The following is a 22428-nucleotide window of genomic DNA, read 5'->3' as shown; positions in this document are numbered from 1 at the left end:
TTACCTCCTTGGCTCCAGTCCCCAGCCGCTTCTAGGATCTGGGATGTGAAGTGTCTGGCCCGCCAAGCCTGTGCAGCAACCGAGGCGGGACCCTACTATGGCTAACTGGCTGAGCAGGCTTGAAAAGTCACGTCCTAAGTCCTCTCTTTAGACCAGGAAGTGACCGGCACTGGAGCAGAAGACAGCAGACCCCTGAGTGGGAGCCGGGTAGGTGAGTACATGTTGTTTTGTTCACACACCTCCTCTTTTTTGTTTGCATGTGTTTGTGCAATGTGCAAGTGTGTAAACAGGACAATACTCTTAAAAATGTATTTAAATAGAAAAAAATTATAATATGAAGAAAAAAGGAAACATTTAATGCAAATGCAAGAAATATTACTAAAACCTTTACTTTTTTTAGAACAGGAATTAAACACAACATTACATACAGTGGAATGAGACAAAATATGTTAGTTATTTTATCTTTAAAATCAAAATATTCCTTAAAATATTTACATTTTACAGTATAAAAAATAGCAAAACACAAGAATGTACAAGCTGAATTTTCAAGTATTTAAAGCACAAACAAAAATTTCTGAATTTAACTAAGAAATTGAAGCTTAAAAGATTAGCTTTAATATTCCCCTATGGCAAGTGCATTTCAAAGCTATAGTAACCGAACGGCTTTGACTTAATGATTCATGAAATAACCCTCCAATCTGCTGACCATAATAAGTCATTTATGGAGATTTATTTATTTTTGCCTTTTTATTTTGTTATTTTCTGAAGCACCAAATATTTTTCTAAATCTCCAAGTAGGACTCTGTAGAGCTTCAATATATTCTGGTTTTAAAAACAGTGCAATTAAATACATTGTGTATTTCCTTTTAAAATGTTAATACCTTAGCGTGAAAAAAAAAATCTGCTTCATTCTACACAAAAATTTCCAACTAAATAATACACATTAGCATATTTAGAAAGAAATATATTGACGATACATTTCTATCTGTGTAAAAGATTTGTTAAATAAGTTTTAAGATTAGTGAGTACTGAACGTAAAACATATAATGGGCAATCAGGCTTACAACAGTTTTTGTCTGGAAAAACACTGACAATTGATAGAAAATGATGGCACAACCAGGTAAGAGATAAAACTATAAACAACGGGAGACGTTTATCGTTTACTTCTAGATTTATCACTGTGGTCCCTACTTTTGTCTTTGTGGTGCCGATCTCTGTCTTTTTCCTCTTCTCTATCTTTGTTTCTCTCTCGGCTTTTGTCTTTGTCATGAGATCGGTCCTCGCTTTTGCATTTATCATTTCTCCCTTCTTTACTTGTTCTACTATCATTAGACTTGTCACTATGAGAGGTCCGAGATCTTTCTTTTTCCCTATCGCGGCTTTTCCGATCTCTGTCTCGGTCCCTACGTCTGCTTCTTTCAGAGTCTTTATCTCCATGCTTATCACTCCCAGATTCCTTCTCATGCCTCTTATCTCTTGAGTGATGTGACTCACTATAAAATCTCTGCCTGTGTTCACTTCTGCTTCCTCGGCTTGAGCTTCTGTCAGATATACGATCTTGCTTGTCCCAAGGATCACTGTGACGTCTTTCTGGCCCTCTGTGATCTCTATGATAGAGCTTTTGTGGTGATTGGTACCTGACTGGTTCAGTGTTTATAAGAGGTCCAGTAGTAACATGTCCAAAAAAATGAGGTGGCGGTCTAGCCAACTGAAGTGTTGGGTGCCACCCAACTAACGGATTATGGATACTGGTTTCTGCAGATGGAAATCTAGGTGGTCTTGGAAAACCCATACCTAATGGTGTTGGCAAAAGAGGTGGTATGTGAGGAGCATAGGAAAATAATGGATTACCTGGCAAAGGAAAGCCAGGAGCGTGCTGGAATGGAAAGGCTGGAGGGCTACTCTTTAACGGTAAGAATGAAGGCTGTGGTAACATTAATGGAGAAAAGTTTGCTGGAAATGCAGGAGCTGGAATTTTTTCAGAATTTTCTGCAGGTGGAGCAGTGGATGTTTGTGCCTGGGATTTGTTTGCAGCCAAAGCGCGTCTAAATTGCTGGAGAGGATCTGTTTCATCTATAAGAAGATCAGGAGGGTAAGGTTTTTCAGTATTTGATTCTTCAGCTATATCTGTCTCAATGCCTGTGGAAGAAGAAAGCAATAAACTGGTTTTTGGCCTACTCTTAGGTGAAGATACATCAGTTTCTTCGTGTGAATGTTTCTTTGACTTCTCTTTTTTATGGCGGGAAGAACTTTCAGTGGATTCCTTATGCTGGTGTGAATCTGATTCATTGTCTTTTGTATCTGAAGCACTATTATGGTGACCTCTTCCAGCGGCTTGTCTGGGATCCCTTTTACTATGTATTACCTTCGGAGATTTTATAGGGCTTGTGTTAACATCCACAGATGCTACATTATTGTCATCATCGTTACTTTTGACCATTGGAACTGAAGATATAGTTGAATCTGGTACAGCATTATGTTTAGGATCTGCTTCTTCTGCTAAAAGACTTTTATCTACTTCTTCTTCACCCAGAACATTCACTGTAGTTAAAAATGCCTCAGTGGAAACATCAGGAGGTTTATCCTTCAGAGAAAGCCCTAGTGATGATCCTGCTGATGTAGTATTGGTTGGATTTTCTTTTGTTTCTTCTACTGTACTGGATGCCATATTCATTTGTGTATCTGATGATTGTTCAGATGGGACTACTTCATCAATGACTTGATTTTTTTCTTCTTTTAATGGCTTATTATTTGCTATAGATGGTGACTTACATTCAAATGTATCTGTAGTACCTAAAAGAGACTGTAATATATCAACAGGTAAAGGTTTGTTAGCCAGGTCTAAGGTAGAATGTGGATTTTCCCATCCTACTAATACTCCTGGTAAAAAACGTAGTGGCTTTGGTGGCTCCCGTTTAACGGCTTCTGGTACAGCTTCAACCACTGCTTGCGGTTCCTCTGTGTCTGAAAGTTGTGCTCTGTTTCTATTCTTATGCAATACGGTAGTAAAAGAATTGAAAAAATCATTTTCTTCATCATCATCTTCATTGTCATCATCATCAGCTTCAACTTTACTCTTCTTCTCCGGCACATTAAGTAAGGAACCTAAATGTTCATCATCAATGCTTGTACTATGTTGTCGTTTCACCTTCTGGCGAATTATCAAAGCCAGAAGTAAGTTTGGTCTACGTGCTTCTAGGCCTGTATACAAAAACATATATAAAATCGATTAAGTACTAAACTAAAATAAAGCAATATCAGTACAAAGCTTAATAAAATAATTACTTATTATTAATAATTGTGTCCATATTTCACACATGGAGATACTTAGGAATTGTGGCAGTAAAGAGCTGTGGCTCTCTTACAAGTACAATGGCCCCATTGGCAGACATAGCTTTTGACTTTAAATACATATAAATGGGTAGTAATTATACACAAGGTCAGGATCACCTCGAGTGTCCAGCATTTCCATCTAAAGCATAAAAAGTGTCAATAAAATACAACAAAAGGAGGCAAGCAGCGACAAGGAATAGAAATGCTGGGCACTTGAGGTAACCGAACCCCCTTGTAGACACTTGCTGCTCACATGAAAAAAGAAAAAAATAATTTGCCTAACTCTCAAACAGAAGTTTGCAAAGTCCTTAGATTAGCCTGTGAAGGTACATTAAACTCACTGTGTGAGATTGTGAAATAATTTGACAGATTCTGCTAAAGTGAGTCCTACAGGGGATGTGCCTTGGTCTTTTTAGGGTATAAAAAGAGTATCTTTCCAAGGTGGAAAATTCAGTGGCATTTCTGCATCTTAACCCTCTCCTGCCACTGCACAGTAAATTAACGTTGCTGCAGCCTATGCCTGAGGTTGCAGCAACGTTAATTCATGATACAGGATGACACAGGCACAGAAGCTGTGCCTGTGTCATCCACTGCGGCTCCTGGCTGTTAGTGATAGCCGGGGACCCAATAAAACTGTCAGCACCCGCTGACAGTTAACCTTATAGGTACTGCTGTCAGCATGATGAATCAATGACCCATGGTCGTGAAAGGGTTAATCTAACTGCAAATCTACACTAAATTTTACCAATATTAGTGTGGACTTGGTGCAGAACTGCCAATGAAGACCTTAAGGCAGGTTATGGCAATGTTTAAAAAGTAAAATCTATGCTTGTGAAATCCACAGTAGTGTCAATAAGAAATCTGGATTAAATCCACAACATTAATTTCTGCATGAATTGCAAGCAGATTTTTATGCCGTGTGTGTACTAATATACTGTGGAATTCCCCCACACACACATGTGTTGTAATTAGAGATGAGCGAACCTCGAGCATGCTCGAGTCGATCAAAACCCGAACTTTCGGCATTTGATTAGCGGTGGCTGCTGAACTTGGATAAAGCCCTAAGGCTATGTGGAAAACATGGATATAGTCATTGGCTGTATCCATGTTTTCCAGACAACCTTAGAGCTTTATCCAAGTTATCCAAGTCGGTTGGACTCGAACCCGAACGCGGTTCGCTCATCTCTAGTTGTAATCCAAACTCAGGGGAAGATGAGTTCCGGCGGGAGTCCCGGAGCCTCTGATGCAGCGTTTCGGGGGCACGGACAGAGGTAAATAGAGCATGTTTTTTATATTTGCCACTGCCTGCTTGCAAATTATTATTTTCATTGGACTTTTTCTTTAGGTTTTGTTCACACACAGCATTTAAGTAAGTCTTTTTCAACCAAAACCAGGAGTGGACTGAAAACACAAACTGCGCAGATCTTTCCATTATAATTTTGCTCCATCAGTTCCACTTCTGATTTTGGTGGAAAAAATACTGACCAAAAGACTGACAGAAATACTGTGTGTGAACATAGTAACATAGTAAATTTACTTAAAGTAATTAAAACTTACCAGGCCCGTCGAAGGGTACAAAGAAATGTGGAATTTTTTCAGAGGCACCTAAGGGGATGAGATACATGTCTTTCACCTGCCTCATGTTGTTTGCAACTACACCATAACGTTTTCTGCTACTGAAATAAGAATATAGAAGCGTGTATGATATTTGATCTTCTTCGGTCTCAGGAGTAAACCGTATTACACAGGTTTCCTAAAAAAAAAAAAAAAAATAACAGAATAGTTATTGATGCTTTTGAAGACAAAATCACATTTTTCTTAGACCAACAGAAAACACTAATTTATTCTTTAAGCAAATTGTAACGGAGTTACCTTTGTTCCAGAGGCCCTTATCTTTTCTACATAATCCCAAACAGTTTGTGGTGAAATCCTTCCACCTACTTGTATGCTTTCAGGAAGGTCCTACAAAGAAAAACAGTATACTTTTAGGTATTAAATTGATATACATGCAATGAGAATAAAGATGATGCGGCACTCATCCAATACTGCAAATTGGTGTTTATTCTTCACATGCTTGTGGATAGGTGTGGGCCAAGAGGAAGCGCGGTGAGAGCGCGGATCGATCGTAGCCTATGTGACTTGTTTGTATCCACGAGCATGTGAAGAATAAAAACCAATTTGCAGTATTGGATGAGTGGAGCATTAGCTTTATTCTCATTGCATGCATATTCAGAGACTTTTCATTGTGCTGAGCACCATGCAGGGGTGCCGGTGTATGGATGAAACTCTCTAATTGAAGTGGCCAACCAGCTACCCCCAGTGGAGATTAAGCCAACTGCGGGCAGGTGCGGAGGTACGTCTTGCTGGATTTGATTAAATTGATATATAATCTCTCCCTCATATGCCACCATATGTTATCCTACATATTGCAACAGGCTACCAATGTTAGAGAACATGTATCACAAAGCAATCTCTTATCTACTAATATACTCCTACTAGCAGAACTGGCCATGCATGCCTTTCCCGCAGCCCAGTAACAAATGTAATCGCCTGAACTATTAAATTAACACCTTACTGTACGTGTGAATCTACCCTAAGGCTTCGTTCCCACTGAGGAAATCTAGCGGAACATGTTCATTCTTCAGCGCGGACAGAGCAGGAGCGCGCGCCTCCCATAGACTCCCATTATGAGAGGGAGGCTAACGGCATTCCGCGACGGACAATTCCGCCACGGAATTCCGCTAGTTTTCCTCAGTGGGAACGAAGCCTATGGGGTAGATCCGCAGCAGATTTGACAATGCAGATTTAATGCGGTGTTCATTCATTTAGTAAAATCTGCTGCGGATCCGCAACCGAAAATCGGCTGCGATACGGTACGTGTGAAGCTACCCTAAAAAGAGGATCAGGGCAGTAGAACTGAGGGTATAAGGACTCCAGCGGGAATATATTACACAGTTTCATATATTTCACAGTTTCATATCAGTGCAAAACTGATATTGGTGTAAACTGCCCACAGCAACCATTGACAGCTAAGCTCTCATTCTACCAGAGCTGAAAGCTGAGCTTTGATTGGTCGCTGTTGCTAGTTTACACCAGCGTCAGTTTTACACACTTTGATTCTAAGTTTGGGCCCTGGTGTTTAAAGTTGGACATAAAGTCAATAGATGGAGGGGGGGGGAGAAGAAAAACGACTTAATATTAACAATGTTTAAGCACTTTAATAACAATCATAAAAATTAAAAAAAAATCTATTCCATACCTCTGATAAATGCTCCAATGACCCAGAAACAGGGTAAGCCTTGATGATAAACTTTGCAACAGAAGGCATATTAAGAAATCCTTTCCAAATGTAGGTTAAACGGGCTAAAAATGTAGATTCATCTTCAGCAGAGTCCGTAATGGTAAATGACTCTGAGCTATAAAATTATTACAGAAAAAAAAAAACATTTAACATTACCCCATGAAAACAAGTTTTTTACATAGACTCACATTTACAAATTACAAGAACAAAATTTTAACACGGGGGTAGATACAAAATACTATAGAGTGTAAGAGCCAACTATACCATCCTTGGTGTCAGTTCAACTGTTTTGTTTTTTGTTTTTTTAAACTTTAAAAAAATTAAATTACATTTTTCCATCTATATTATAAAATAATCCTGATATCTTGCAGTTTTCATTTTTACCACTGGGGCTAAAGCTAAGCTGAAACTTCCTGTTGTGTCTGTTTTTATGAGAAGAGGCTGCTGTAAAGTGATCTGTATACCATTGCAGCAGTATGTGACACCAGTAGGTAATAGCAGCTCCCTGTAGAATGACCTCATCACAGGTCACAGAGCGTGCTCAGTAATGTTTCACATTCATCTTTAGGAGACAGACTGTCTATTTTCATCTATGTCCATGAGTCTTGCTGTAAAGCATTTCACTAAATGCTGTTAAAAACAGCTCAGGCAAGATAGCAGCCCCCATAGTAATGTACAAAACATGAAATAAAAAAATAAAAAAAAACAGACAGGAAATAGATTGGAATAAAAAGAACAATTTTTTTTATTTATCTGGCTCTGTAAGAAAGAAAACTTAGATGATACGACCCTTTAACATCTATGTAACGATAAAGATCTTTCTGAAGAAAATTATTAAAAAAAAAACAAAAAACAAACTATACACATAAAATGCTTAAAAATATAAGGGGGGAAAAATACCAACAATTCCTCCCTTAGTCTCTTACTTTACTTTGATCCTATGTTGTGTCAGATTGCAGTCTAAACTGATATATAAAGAAATCTTCTCTATGGTCCTAGCAAATCAGCCATGTCACCTCCCCAACCTCACTATCCTCTGTCTGACTGTAAAAAAAAAAAAAGTAGCCAACCTTGCCTGTCTGTAGCAGTGCAACAGGTCCAACAGTCACAGCTGGACCATCACTGACACAGTTTGACAGCCATAACACAGAGTAATGGTGAGTTGGATTTGTAGGTCCATTGTTGCAATATCTAAAAGAGCTCTCCTTGTCCGTATATCTAAAAGAGCCGCAGAAAAACCACAGAGATGTGGCTGGGTCACTTAACTACAGGCTATAACACCTCTCCCTGCACTCTTGCACCACCCTCCATCTATAGTTGACAGGAGGGAGCCTTGAAATCCTCTGCAGGCTCTGTTTATTCAGATTGCAGTGGCACCTAAACCAACTCGCCATCCAGCTGAAACTGCTGAAAAGTTATCTTTATAAGCAAGAAAGGGCCGGTTGATTATTACGTAGGTTTAGTGGCCAAAATTGCCAAAACTGCTAACTTAAGAATGCTATGCGCGAAGCACAATGTGCTGTACATGCATAAGTATTTAATCCCTTTGGTAAGACATGAGAAATGTAGCTCTAGGCCCTTCCTTCTCTCAAAGATTACAATGAATATCAGACCAAAAACAAAAGCAGCGAGAAGGAATGAACTGAATAAGACATCGTTCGGCCGTTCGCAATAGATACGAACGCAATAGCGAATAAATAGCGAAGAAAAAAACAATCGCAATTACGATCATAAATAACGATTATCGTTCCATGGAAATGAGTGAACGTTTTCAGGTCTTTCGCAATAGCGGTCGTTTGAAATCGTTAATCGTTAACGATTATGCAAACGATAATCGTCCGGTGGAATAGGGCCCTAAGGTGACCAAAAACCCAATGGTTACTCTTGGGCCTGAGATCCAAAAACATCTTTATTATGTTTACCAACAGAGCAGCAATATATAAAAAAATTTAAACACTGGATAACCCCTTTAAGAAAACAAGACATTTACCTTCCCAATACCATCCCTACAATAAAGCACAGTGGTGGTACGATCATGTTGTGGCCAGGGATGACTTAAGGAAGTACTCCATTCCTTTACATTTTTTATACAATGCTCTACTTATAGAAAATAATAAAGTACATGAGGCAATATGGTTTGATCAAATTATATACCAATATCCTGGTGTTGGTTTTTAAATGTAGCCGAGAGGCATTAGTGTCAGCCATAGGTGTGATGTGCAGCAACTCTCTCTTATCTCTCCATGTCGCAAAATAATAAAGAGCCTTGCTTCATCGGGCCCTCCTGCAGTGTCCTCAGATGCCGCACTGAAAAAACTTGCCTCCACTTCATAGACAAACTTGTCTTTATAGTCACAGACTGATCAGCCGATTTCTGACTGAGATGGGACATCGCCATGACTAGTAACTAGCTGAGCAGGCTGTCACTCCCAAGATAAGTCTGTCGAGTCCATCCGAACCCGAACTTTCGGCATTTGATTAGTGGTTGCTGCTGAACTTGGATAAAGCCCTAAGGCTATGTGGAAATCATGGATATAGTCATTGGCTGTATCCATGTTTTCCAGACAACCTCAGAGCTTTATCCAAGTTCTGCAGCCCCCGCTAATCAAATGCCGAAAGTTCAGGTTCGGATCGACTCAAACCCGGTTCGCTCATCTCTAATAGTAAGAAACACACCTTCACCCTCAGCGGCCGTGTGTTGTAGGGGGATATCAGCAGGTTAAATTTGTCTAACCTGCTGAGAGTTTCCTTGTATTCAAACCATTAAGAACCCTTTTCAATTGCTGACCAATGACGTCCCAGTTGTGTTCAATGGGAGACGGTCTAACTCGTATTGTATTGCGTTTAAGCCAGGCACGCTGCTCACAGTATCATAACCATAACCAGTAGCATTTTTGTGTTGAATATTGGTTTCTAGGGCACGATGGAGAAATAGCCGTACCACTGGTTCCAACTAAATGTAATGCCAGCCTGTTGGTGTACTTGGAATAAAAAATTGAGGGATCCAGCTAACATACATTATGTCACCCCATGCCATATCCTGTTTCCATTATTTCCTCATTTCCAAAATGTTTTAATCACTCAAACTAAGGCACAAGAAATCACAAGAAACCACAATTACCTTGTTGTTGGGAAGAATGTGTCTTTTGGAGAGTCCAGTTTTTCGGTTTCTAACATGTCTATGTCCAGAGAACCAGGTACAGTTGAAGCAGCTTCTGTTACATTATCGACTTCAGTATCTGACTGTTTACGGGGGACATTGGTGGCTAACTTCGCTCTCTTTGGAGAGAGAGCTTCAGCAGGAGGGGCCATGCGCCCTGTAAAATAAAAAGAATAAAAAAAGACGTTCTATAAAAACAAATGCACAAGGTGTTGTATATTCAATTCAAAGTAAAACAAGTAAAGCAAAAGGATGATCCTAAAGGAAAGAAGACAACAATCTAATAACTATCTTTGCCAGCAAGTTTAGGTTGCTAAAGTGAGGATTTTTTTTCCAGGTATAAGAATTTTTTTTTAAATAGAGAATGTGGTTGGTTTCAAAATGTAAGAGGCAGAATACTCATCAGTTCCTTCCTCAGCAGCTGTCGCTCCAACGTCTCCTGATCCCTGCTGCTCATTGCTTGATTGTGCAGGAAATAACAACTACTGGGGATTGGGGCAGGTGAGTATCACTGCTTTTTATTTTGAAAGCACCCACACTCCATAGATGAATATTCATTGTGCCGGAAACCCCCATTTAAGACATCAACACTGAAATAAGAGATCTGAATAGTTAAAAGAGAAAAGTGCTGTAGAAAATAATGGCTGAGATTTATCCAGTCCTCAGAGTGAAGGGGCTGAAGCACTGCAGCTTTTCAATGACTTTAAATTCACTACAATACAGCCCCGTTCAAATGAGTTAGTTTTTTGTATACAGAGTTAGTTTTTTGTATACAGTTAAGGGCACTTATTACATGAACTGACCTTGGGACTCAAGCCTGCTCCATACACAGTGACTCCTGGCTGCTATCAGCAGCTGGGGGCCACCAGCGATTGCCCATGCCATCTATATACTTTTAAAGGCAATTAAACTTTTTAAGAATTTGGCCAATGTGGAAACAGAGATATACAATTGTGCTCAAAAGTTCACATACATGGCAGAATTTTTGCTTTCTTGTCCTGTTTTCAGAGAATATGGATGATAACACGAAACCTTTTTCCCCACTCCTGGTGGTTGGGTGAAGCCATTTATTGTCAAACTACTGTGTTTTCTCTTTTTAAATCATAATGACAACAAAAACACCAAGACCCTGATCAAAAGTTTACATACAGTTCTTAATACCGTTTTTTGCCCCCTCTAACATCAATAACAGCTTGACGTTTTTTGTGTTAGTTGCGGATGAGGCTATTTATTTTCTCAGATGGTAAAGATGCCCATTCTTCTTGGCAAAAAGCCTATGGTTTCTGTTAATTCCTGGGCTGTCTTACATGAACTGCGCGCTTGAGATTTCCCCCGAGTGGCTCAATGATATTGGAGGTCAGAAGACTGAGATGGCCACTCCAGAACCTTCACTTTGTTCTGCTGTAGCCAATGTCAGGTCGATTCGGCCTTGTGTTGTGGATCGTTGTCATGTTCGAATGTCCAAGTACGTCAGATGTGCTGCTTCCAGGCTGATGAGTGCAAATTTGCCTCCATTATTTGCAGATAAGCTGCATTTATCTTTCCTTCATCTTCGACCAAGTTTCCTGTGTCTTTGTAGCTCACACATCCCCAGATCATCAGCGACCCACCTTCGTGCTTTACGGTAGGAATGGTCTTCCTTCCATCATGGGCCTTGTTGACACCTCTCCAAATGTAACGTTTATGGTTGTGGCCAAAAAGTTTGATTTTGGTCTCATCACTCCAAATGGTAAAGTGATGAAAGACGGCACTCTGTGGAGGTGATGGTGCTCGTGGTAGGACTCGTCCCGAAATCAGTAGAAGAAATTAATCCCGGCACACATCAGGTAGACTTCCGCTTAGTTTATTTGCATAACAGGTGCAGTATGTACAGGAGGACACGTTTCGGCTATGCAGCCTTCATCAGCTCCAGCTGATGAAGGCTGCATAGCCGAAACGTGTCCTCCTGTACATACTGCACCTGTTATGCAAATAAACTAAGCGGAAGTCTACCTGATGTGTGCCGGGATTAATTTCTTCTTCTTCATCACTCCAAATGACCTTGTTGCAGAAGTTTTAAGGCTTGTCTCTGTGCTGTTTAGAATATTGTAGGCAAGATACTTTGTGGCAATTGCGCAGTAATGGCTTTCTTCTAGCGGCTAGACCATATAGCTCATTTTTCTTCAATTCCTTCCAGATGCACAATCCTCCTTATTGTGCATCTTGAAGCCACACTGCTATTTTTCATAAAGTCCTGGATTTCAGCCGATGTGATTTCTGGGTTTTTCTTTACATCCTGAACAATTTTCTGAACAACGGTCTACCGGAGCGTGGTTTGGTTTCTACAGAGCCCCAGATTTTCCATTTGTTAATCACAGTTTGAACACTGCTGACTGGCATTATCAATTCCTTGGATATCTTTCTGTACCCCTTTCCTGTTTTATACAGTTCAACTACCTTTTCCTGTAGATCCGTTAACAATTCTTTTGCTTTCCCCATGACTCACAATTCAGAAACATCAGTGGCTGGATGAAAGATGAAAGAGTCTGTCTGGATCCTAGAAATGACTTAGCTTTTATGCACACACACACACACAGGTCACAGATGAGGATGCTACCTTTAGTAGCCATTAAATTCCATTTGTGTCAACTTCTGTGCATGTTATGGGGCCAAAATCACCAGGGTATGTAAACTTTTGATCACTGCCATTTGGTGTTTTTGGTTGTCATCATCAAAAAGAGAAAACACAGTAAATGGCTTGAGACAACCAATAACCATGAGTGGGAAAAACATTTTTGTGTTATTCATATTCTCTGAAAATAGGACAAAAAAACACAATAATTCTGTTGGGGTAAGTAAATTTTTGAGCACAACTGTAGTTTTCTTAGGACATTGAAAAACCATTTACATTAAAGAGCTGAAATCTGGAAAACTAAGGGTATTCCCAAATGATGCAGATCTAAACAGTCAAAATAGCCCCTAGGTGCTTAACAGTGAAACTACCATGTACAGCAAAAGCTGATAACGTTCTGCATGTCTCCCAACACACATAAAGGCTGTAAAGGCTTACTTATACATTAACAAACCTGTGCATATTTTGCAATTCAAATCGAAGAGATGATTTTTGTGTTGTGCTGTTGTATCTGATGTAGGCTCTTCTGAATCCTCCTTTTCTTTCTGAACATCCTCCTTCTCTAGTGGTTTTGCAACAGATTCCTGCAATATAAGATGCATAGGGGGAACATAAAATGTAACATCTAGACATAAAGTAGTTCTATTTTTACCCTTTTTATGTACTGTGCCTAACATTCAGTAGATATCAATAGTGGTGTAGGAAATTAATTGGTTACCAATCATATACCATAGGACAGAGAAAAGAAACTAGCCTGGGGGGGGGGGGGTGTATAATGCAGTACATATTATATATATATTTATTTATTTTTTTTATTTTTATTTTTTTTTTAGTACAGTAGCTTACATCACTGGCCTCTGGTGATCTGGTCACATGATCACTAGAGGCTGCAGTGCAGAGGAAGATGCCGTACAGACAGGAGTGGGGAGGTGTAAGTTTAGGTCTGTATTCCCACAATGCATTTATGTTAAAATGCGGTTCAGGGAAGAAACAGAGTGCTGCACCTCACACCTATGGCTGATACTAGTGCCCCTAGGCTAAATAAAAAACACATCAGAATTTTGTGTATGAATTGATCAAGCCATACTGCCCCATGTACCTCGTGCCGGTATCTGATACACATGGGTCCCTACACTAAGTCCACACCGTGCCAGTCAGTGGCCACCAACCCCGCAGGCGTGCACAGCCAGGGAACGGGGGCCATGGGACGACCCTGCGACCCCCATGCCACAGGACCAGACCCAAAAACACCACACCAGAACCCGGCCAGCACCGCCGGCGGAGAATATCGCCCCCAAACAGCACAAGTCTGGATTTATGTTAAAAACCTTTCAGCACAGTGGTGAGCATATATGATTGTAAACTGCAGGCAGGACTTGGACCAGGTCCCACCTGCAGTTTGTTAAAGCATTTGTTAGCCTGAGAACTACTTTTGTGGATTACGTCGATGACCACTAGTTTTTTTTTTTTTTTTATAAAATAGTCAAGTAAGGCATGTGGGTATTTTTGTTTCAATAAAAAAAATTTGCTGGTGTGTTTTGTTTTTCATCTCAGTTTAACAAGCTTGGCAGTGGAAGCTGCCTGATAGATGGTGTACATTACTGAGCTGGGGCTTACTGTAAGCCCATTAAGTTGCTACCGCTAAACCCCACATTATTATCCCAGAACCCACCACCACTAAGTTACTGGAAAGATTCGGGTATCAGCAGTAGCAAGCTGGTATTATTAGGCCAAAATGAATGGCCTTTCCCACCCTGGTTTTATTAGGCTGCTGCTGGGTTTTTTTTTTTTGTACCAGGATGGATATAGAAAGGGGGAAGCTACACACTGTTAAAAATAAATAATAATTAAAGAAATATAAAAAGTGTGTAGGTTCCCCAATAAAAAATATAGGGAACCCTGCAGGCTTTTTTTAATTTTATTTTTTTTAAACTGTGAAGGCCCCCCACTTCTTTTCCATATCCAGCCAGGTACAAAAACCAAACATCAGTATCCTGGTAACACCAGAGTCGGTAAGGCCATTTATTATGATCTTTCTAAGCCTAATATACTAGCTTGCTACCACTCCACCATTTTTTTGACACTCCAGGACTAATGGTACCTGGCTCTTCCGAGTACCCCCGTGGTGGTAGGTACTGGGGTAATAACGCAGGGTTTAGTGCTAGCCATTTTATAGGCTAACACTAAGCCCCAGCTTAGTAATGGACATAATCAGAAAGCTTCCATTGGTAAGCTTGTAAAGTGTGTGAAAAAAAAATACACCAGAGAAATTTTTTTTTATTGAAATTAAAGCACCCCTATATCCCTCGTTAACCATTTTATTTACTTTTTTAATGCATACATATATATATATATATATATATATATCTATCCAACAGTCATCGATGTAGTCCTCAGAATAACGGTATCTGAAGAACAAAGAGAGAGAGAAAAAAAAGTCAGTAAATATAGGACACTCTCCCCTGCAACGTTAGACATGTGATCATGAACTGTATGTGGGACCTGGACTTGCAAATTTGCCTGCTTGCATGCGCTTAACCCCTTAAAAACAAAGCCAATTTTTGTTTTTGCACTTTTCTCAAGTTTAAAAGGACATAGCGCTTACATTTTTTTACCTACAGACCCACATTACATTTTTTCACCTACAGACCCACCCTTATTTATTGTGACACCAATTGTACTTTTTATTTTATTTTTTACAGTAATTTGTAGTCCCCCTAGGGGACTCTTATACAATACACTGATTGCTCATAGAGATCAATACAGAACATACAGGTTCGCACGGCTGGGTGCAGGAGGGTGGCCTCCTACCGCACCCAACTTATCATGTTTTTGTCTGCTAGAAGGCGTAAATCATGACACAAATCTACATCTCCTGCAAAGGTGTAGATTTGTTGCGCAAAGCCTGCATTAGGCACAGGGCCAGCTGGATTTACTATAAGGTGTGCGCCTCTTAGCAAATCTATACAGAAAACTGGGGCTTTATTTAAGACTGGCATACTCATTCGCCAGTCTTGATAAATGTGCCCCAAAGTGCATAGGGCAGCATGAACTCCAAACACAGGCCTGCACAAATGGCAGGGGGTTTCTTTAAACTGCCTTTGCTTCCAATTCCAGAAGTGGCAAGATTTGGCAGAATTCAGAAGTATATGTCCTTTCCTTTATAGTTCACATTCTTTTTTTAAACCACCATTAGTTCCGACTCAAGTTTTGACTTAAGTGGCAATTTCCCCAAAAACTGCTGTATGTGGCGTGGCCAAATCAAAGGCAAATAAGAAACACACCATAAAGAAACTAGACTGGATTTTATTTGGCACATTTGACTTTTGTTTTTTCTCAAGTACGAATTCTCTAGGTATAGTGTTTTTATTAAAAATAAATGGAGCATGGTAATGGACACAAATATACCTCAGCATCCATGGCTTCTGGCTCTTTCATAGGAGCATCACTTTCTATTTCAATTTCCCCTTTATGTGTAATTTTGGTGATAGGCCGCCGTTCAACTTCTCGCTGTTCTTTTTCAATCATTTCAATGGTCTAAACAGAGAATGAAGAGCAGCATTAAAATGGTCAACTGTTGCAAGTTCACTTGCAGCCTCATATATTACAGTAGGTGAACATGTACAATGGGAGGTAAAGGTGGCTGAATAAGCATAGGTTCATAAAAAATTATGGTTAAGTCATGATATATCTGAAATCTATTGCTAATATTTTAAGAGTAAAAGATCTTTCACATGTACAGGATCCGCAGCCGATCTGCAGCAGATTTGATGCTGTGTTCAGTTATTTAGACCAAATCTGCTGTGGATCTGCAGCGATATGGTGTGTGTGAAGCTACCCTAAAACTAGAAAATGTAAAACTTCCCATACTAAGTAAGGATTGGAATATGTTTAAACCATTACTGTCACAGTCGCACGGACATGTCAGAAGTTACGATCGGCCGAGGACTATGCCAAGACCTCCTTTAACATTCACTGCTTGGCTTGGTGCTCTGACTGCAGAAGATTAGCTCCATTATAGTTTATGGACCTTGTGTCCCTCAAAGAGTCATGTTGCACACCGAGCAGTTGAGTGAAACATGCTGCTGTAAACTTCGCCTGGCTGTAACCAATGATCCCACTGTCCTACGCTCCGGGATCCGGTCCCCAGCCACTTCCTCGAGAGGGAACTTAGGACGTGTTGTTCCATGTCCGCTAAGCCAGTCAGCGGCCATAGCGGAGTCCTGCCTCGGCCGCTGACTGGCTGAGGGAGCCTGACACTTCACGTCCCAGACGCCACCCAGATCTAGAGGCGGCCGGTGACTGGAGGTTACCCACCTCATTCATATATATATAAATTTTATTTATTTTTCATCTTACGTGTCTATTTTCTCTTTGTCTCCATGCTGCTAGCTCTCTAGAGGCCAATTCTTCAGGCGTCATCTTGATCAGATGTTCAGGGGTGATGTCTCCTTTAAGAACTCTCTTGTAGAGTACCTAAGAATGAAAAATTAAAACTCGTTGTATATTATATTCAGAAGGAACATAGTCTCAATTTCTAGGCAAACCGTGCTTAGATTACTTTAAAAAAAAAAAAAAAAACCTTACATTGTTTTTAGGATCTTTCAGATTAAACATTAAGCTTCTGTACTTATTTTTGTACTTAGCGTCTGTATCTCGATAAAAGGAAAACAGCTCCTTTTCAATCTTGGCTGATACTTTTGTGGCTCTTTCTTCAGGAATCTTAGAACTCGACTCTGAAAGTCTAATTAAGAAAAAACACAACACTTTTTAAATATCTTATTGTTCCTCGAACCTCACACGTCTCAAGCGTCTATAGTCTTGGCAAATGTTTTAAAATCAAGTTGTGAGACCTAAAGGGCTACTCCAAAGACTCAATATTTTTTTTGTTAATACATTGCTTTAATAAGGTTATATTACTTTGTCAATGTAAATTCCAAGAGCCGACGTGCGAAACATTACATTGAGACACTGAAGCAGGCGGGATTCCGAGCGGTCCGTGCATGGGAAGGTTCCGCTCTGAATTTCCGCCTGTTTTACTCAGTGTGAACAGGCCCTTGGACAGAAAGTGTTGGATTCACAGGGTAGACTGCTTAGTACTGCTTTGCATGCTGCAGCAACATTTGAGGGTTTGTTACAAAAAGGGGAGGAATAAAAAACAGGGAATTAAATATTTTAGTCCATAATCAAGAAAACTATAGTCTGTGTTCAGTAAAATGATTGTTTACTAGGGATAACAGATATAATTCAAGGAAAACCCTCAGCAAAACAGATACCAAGATGGCACCCATTATAATTAAATGTAAATAAAAGGTTATAGTAATAAAAATTTTAGGATTCATTCCTTTTGAAACCCTGCCATAAAAGTCACAAACATTTGAAAATAAAAGGAAACTATGCAAAAAAAAAAAAAAAAAGCATTGGATGCAAACTTTACAAAATATATATTTATCCTGAACACAATATTCTATTTACCACGTACCTCTTTACTAGTATGTCCTTTAGAGAGTGTCGAACACTTTGTCTTATTTGATCAACAGATGGTTTTGGTGTAGATGGAGAGGTAACAGGAACGCTAGATGAGGACCCTTTTTTTTCTGATTTTCTTTTTTTCACATCTATTTTTTCATTAACACCTGTATTTAAAATCAAAGAGATAAATTAAGTGTTACATTTACCCCATTACAGTAGCAGTAAGAGACACGGGCTGCCACCAATGTTCATTTCAGGATTTGCAGGGCTGTTGATAAGGATATTATTATTACTCACTACTATTATTATTATTATTATTATCATCATTATCATCATCATCACTATTTTTCTTTTTCCATTCAAAAGCTTTATGGTTCTCTAACAAAATCAGTGAAATAAATGCTTATTATTTTTTGCTACTTATGGAATAGTTTAACGTATTGATATTAACCTGGTTAAATGTGTGCTACCACTACTTTCTTAAACTGAAACTCAAAAATTTAAAACATGAAAAAGGAAAGGAATATTGATACAATGTAAAATCAAGGTTTTATATAGAACTCTATGCTATTCTATTAGGTACCTTGAAGGAATTTATCATTAGGTTTATGCTGGCCTGCGGGTAGCATGAACAAGTGACGAGAGAACCTGATTTCATTGATATATTACTTCTTTTCATGCAGCACATTTAATAAAATTAGGTTTTATTACCACTTTACAAAGGCAGATCGCTGTCAATCATCATCGGCAGATAGGTGAAGAAATGGCCGTACAGGAGATCAAAACTGATTTTATGAAAACTGCTGCAGGAAAAGAAGTAATATATCACAGGAATCGGGGTCATAAACCTAGTCATAGGTTTCCTTTAAACTTTTTAAAGAAGCACTTTGCTATTATTGTTTTAAAGCACTGACTGGTCACCTTCAGCCATTTATTTAGTTCTCACATAGATTCAATACAACCTTAGCTTACCTGTGGCTATAGTTATCTACATGACAACGGAATAAAAGGCTGAAATTGAACAGTAAATGCCCTAACTTTTTCTGCTATACTAAGAGTATTATTGGGATCACGGATGTAGAGCACCACTGAGTCACAGCCTTAGGTGTTTGGGTTTCAACAAAGGATATTTCAGAGCAAGCGAGCTTCGAACGGTCAGGTCAGCAACTGCACGTATTAACAGCGAGCAGGGGGTCCTCAGGGATCTGCGGGGGTGGAGGGTGCAGCCGGACGATCCTTAGATCATCCAGGTGGCCCATAGGAGAGAGTAGTGGTCTGGCACTCTTCTTACACAGAGCAACGGCCAGCAAACAGTCGCTATCGTTATCAGGATTTTAGGCCATACTTTAAAACTACGATCAGCTGACATCATATATTTCGGCTGATCAATGATTTAAAACATGACCTATTGCACGAAACGACTATTGGCCGTAAATCAGCCAAGTACGGACGATAATCAATTCATGTAATAGTACTCTAAAGGCCCTATCACACCAAGCGATTATCGGCCATATGCGGCCAATAATCGATTGGGGTAATAGCTAGTGTTAAAAGGCAATGATCAACTGGCATGCATAATGTCGGCTGATCGTCGTCTTGACTAAAACAATAATGCTGGTCTGCTGGTATTTTTGTTAAAATCACAATTTCTGCAGACTACAGATTAAACGGGTGTCCAGTAATCCATGATGTTCATAAGCCTCTACTCCGGACTGCCAGTCACTTGCAGCATTCTGTTAAGACTGGGCATAGACAGCATTGAAGAGTAAGCAGCCTGGATTGGCAGCTCATGAATCTCTTATAGTACAGAGTGTATACAGATCTGTAGTCCATGGTAATAGTGATTTTAACAAGGCTAGATTCACATGTACCATAATGCAGTGGATTTCACAATGAGAGTTTCTCGCAGAGAAATCCAGGGCAACAATGGTTCCTATAAAAGTCTATGGCACTCCATTCTTGCATCGGATCTTATTGTGCCATAGACATGTAAGAGTTAACCATTTGGCTCATGGAAGCATGCTTACCTGTCTGCATTCCACTGACAATCACTGCGCTATAGCACCGCAGCCAGGCGATTGGCCGAGCGCCCCCCCCCCCCCCCCCCCTCTGAAGTTTGATGAAAACCCTTCCCCCCCACCCCCGGACGCGGCTCTGTTACAATCAATGGGAGTGGGAGGATAGTGTAACACGGGGGGGGGGGGGGGGGGGGCGGTAAGCAAATCACACAAAAAAAAACGCGCCCAACGGCATCCCTGCGGTTATCCAGCGCAACAAAAACATGGCCACTTTTACTCCCTCTCTTGTCTCCAGTTCAGGTGTGATTTGCAATTAAGCTCCATTTACTTCAATGGAACTGAGTTTGAAACCCCACCCAATCTGGAGACAAGAGAGGGAAAAGCGGCCATGTTTTTGTAGTGCTGGATAACCCCTTTAAGGTAAAATAAGCGCAGCGAAGTACACTCGCTTTAATAGAAACCAGTATCGCAGAGGATCTCTCTGTAACAAACGTGAAAACCTCTGCAATATGGTAGGTGTAAATCCAGCTTAAAAATAAAAATAATAGAGCATTTGGATGGGGATATGTCATAAGATTTATGTTGTCTGCAGATTAATAAAATGACAATGTGCCATCAAGGGCTGAGAAGTTGATCTTTACCAGATTTTACAGTCTTTTCATCATGGGTTGAAGAGGTTGCTGGCTCCTTTGAAGACTTTTCACGTTTTTCCTCTGACACTCTGTGAACAGCTGTGGCAGAGCTCTTGCGATTAGAAATGTGTTGTTTCTTGGTATCCGAATCCTTGTTTTCTGTGGAATGCCGAGAATCTCCAGACACCTAAGAGTGAAAATAAATTCAGAGTTTGAAAGAGACTCTGTCAGTAGGTTTATGTTGTCCCATCTAAGGGTAACCTAAACTAGTGACAGAGAAGCTGAACGATGTATCACTTAAATTGTTCTGTGCAGCTGATTTAGAGATCTTCTCCTGAATAACATGGACAATAAGTAGTCCTCTCCATTATGTGCATGTGCTCAGTAGTCCTGGATATTCATGAGAAGCAGAAAACTCCTCCCACAGCTGCTGATTGGCAGTTATCTAACCATGCTGTGTATTGGCAGTCGACTGTCAATCAGCAGCTGGAGGGCGGGGGGAGGGGTGTGGCAAGAATCCTATTCTCCTGCATATTAAGAGAACGGCTGAACAGAATGATGTAAGTAATACACCGATCTGTTCAGCATTTCTGTCACTAGTTTATGCTGCCCTCAATTGAGGCAGCGCAAACCTAGTGACAGATTACCTTTAAGGTTGTGTTCAAAAATGCATTCAATTGCATTACTGCATACTTTATTTGCAGTAATCATTTCATGGTGTTATTGCATTACTTCAGTGATCATTTAATTGCCATTCGGTTGTCCTTCACAGCATTAACGCAATGAAACTCCAACTTGTGTGAACATACCCTTACAGACAGGGTACTTTAAATTTGTTGTCATAGTACAGAGTTGAGATGTCATTGTTATAGCCCCATCCAGATGGTGGCACTGTGCACAACAGCAAGCCACAGACATCAAATAACACAAATATCTCTATTATTCTGATAAAATACATAGGGAAAGCGTAACAGGGTATCAGCATCAAACAAATGAAACCTCTTAAGAAAAAAAAATGTGGTAATAGCTACCTTTTTGGAAATTTTAACTTTGTGTTCTTTGTTTTTCATAGTATCGTCACTTGGCTTAGATTTTTCTTGTGTCAAGCTGTGACATTCTGTCATCATAGCTTTAGCATTTTCCAAACTTTTGACTTCTTGGTGTAAATCAATCTTGTGGCTATCACTAGAAATGTCTGGTTCTGTAATATCCATTTTTTCTTCTTCCGCACAGCACTTAGCGCATATATACTCTCTGTCACCCATTTCCATTTGCTGTGCTTGAGCGAGGGTTAAACCAACACATTCTCCATGGAACCAGTCATCACACCTTCCGCATCCCACCATGAATCTGATGAGCAAAAACTAATCTTATTAGAAAGGGGGTAAGTAATGCAACTCATATTTTAGAGAACACAATTCCTGATGTATTAGGGTAATCAGAAGTACACTAGGGGTCCTATTACACGGAGCGATGATTGGCCAAATCAGGTTGATTCGGCTGATTATCGCTCTGTGTAATAAAGACAACAATCAGCTGATGAAACGATCATCGGCTGATCGTTTCTTTAGGTCTAGACCTAAATCATCGGGCGTTCTCACGTTCCCTGGTGTTTTTGGGCCTTCTCTTGTCTCTGCAGCTCTGCTTTCTGTTCCCTTCCAGCCTAGTCTCTGCACCAACAGGCCGCGGCTGCTCAGCCAATCACTGATCAAGACAGAACCGCAGCCAGTGATTGGCTGAGCAGGAAGCAAAGCATTAGTGCCGAGACGATAACAGAGCTGCAGCTGCAGACACTGAGGAAGGCCCAAGGACACCGGGGAACATGGAAAGGTAAGTAAATACTTTATCATTTTACACTAAAGGCAAGGGCTGCACGGACATCTCTAACTATATCCGTGCAG

At 40.1% G+C, this 22428-nt stretch overlaps 1 protein-coding gene across 3 annotated transcripts in view; it reads right to left on the bottom strand.

Moving 5' to 3' along the window:
• Positions 1-408: 408 nt before the first annotated feature.
• Positions 409-22428, bottom strand: part of PHF3 (PHD finger protein 3) — a 38302-nt gene continuing 16282 nt past the window's right edge. For all 3 annotated transcript variants that reach the window (XM_069974578.1, XM_069974579.1, XM_069974580.1), the window contains 12 exons: positions 21559-21877; positions 20537-20714; positions 17888-18041; positions 16993-17149; positions 16765-16881; positions 15814-15942; positions 12860-12989; positions 9756-9951; positions 6593-6749; positions 5206-5295; positions 4891-5086; positions 409-3201 (listed from right to left, as the gene is read on the bottom strand). In XM_069974578.1, coding sequence (XP_069830679.1) covers positions 1154-3201; positions 4891-5086; positions 5206-5295; positions 6593-6749; positions 9756-9951; positions 12860-12989; positions 15814-15942; positions 16765-16881; positions 16993-17149; positions 17888-18041; positions 20537-20714; positions 21559-21877 — 3871 coding nt within the window. In that variant the 3' untranslated portion in view covers positions 409-1153. The remainder of the gene's footprint in view (positions 3202-4890; positions 5087-5205; positions 5296-6592; positions 6750-9755; positions 9952-12859; positions 12990-15813; positions 15943-16764; positions 16882-16992; positions 17150-17887; positions 18042-20536; positions 20715-21558; positions 21878-22428) is intronic.

Source organism: Dendropsophus ebraccatus, chromosome 6 (assembly GCF_027789765.1).
Source record: "Dendropsophus ebraccatus isolate aDenEbr1 chromosome 6, aDenEbr1.pat, whole genome shotgun sequence".
Lineage (NCBI taxonomy): Eukaryota > Metazoa > Chordata > Amphibia > Anura > Hylidae > Dendropsophus > Dendropsophus ebraccatus.
This window is presented reverse-complemented; position numbering and strand designations above follow the sequence as displayed.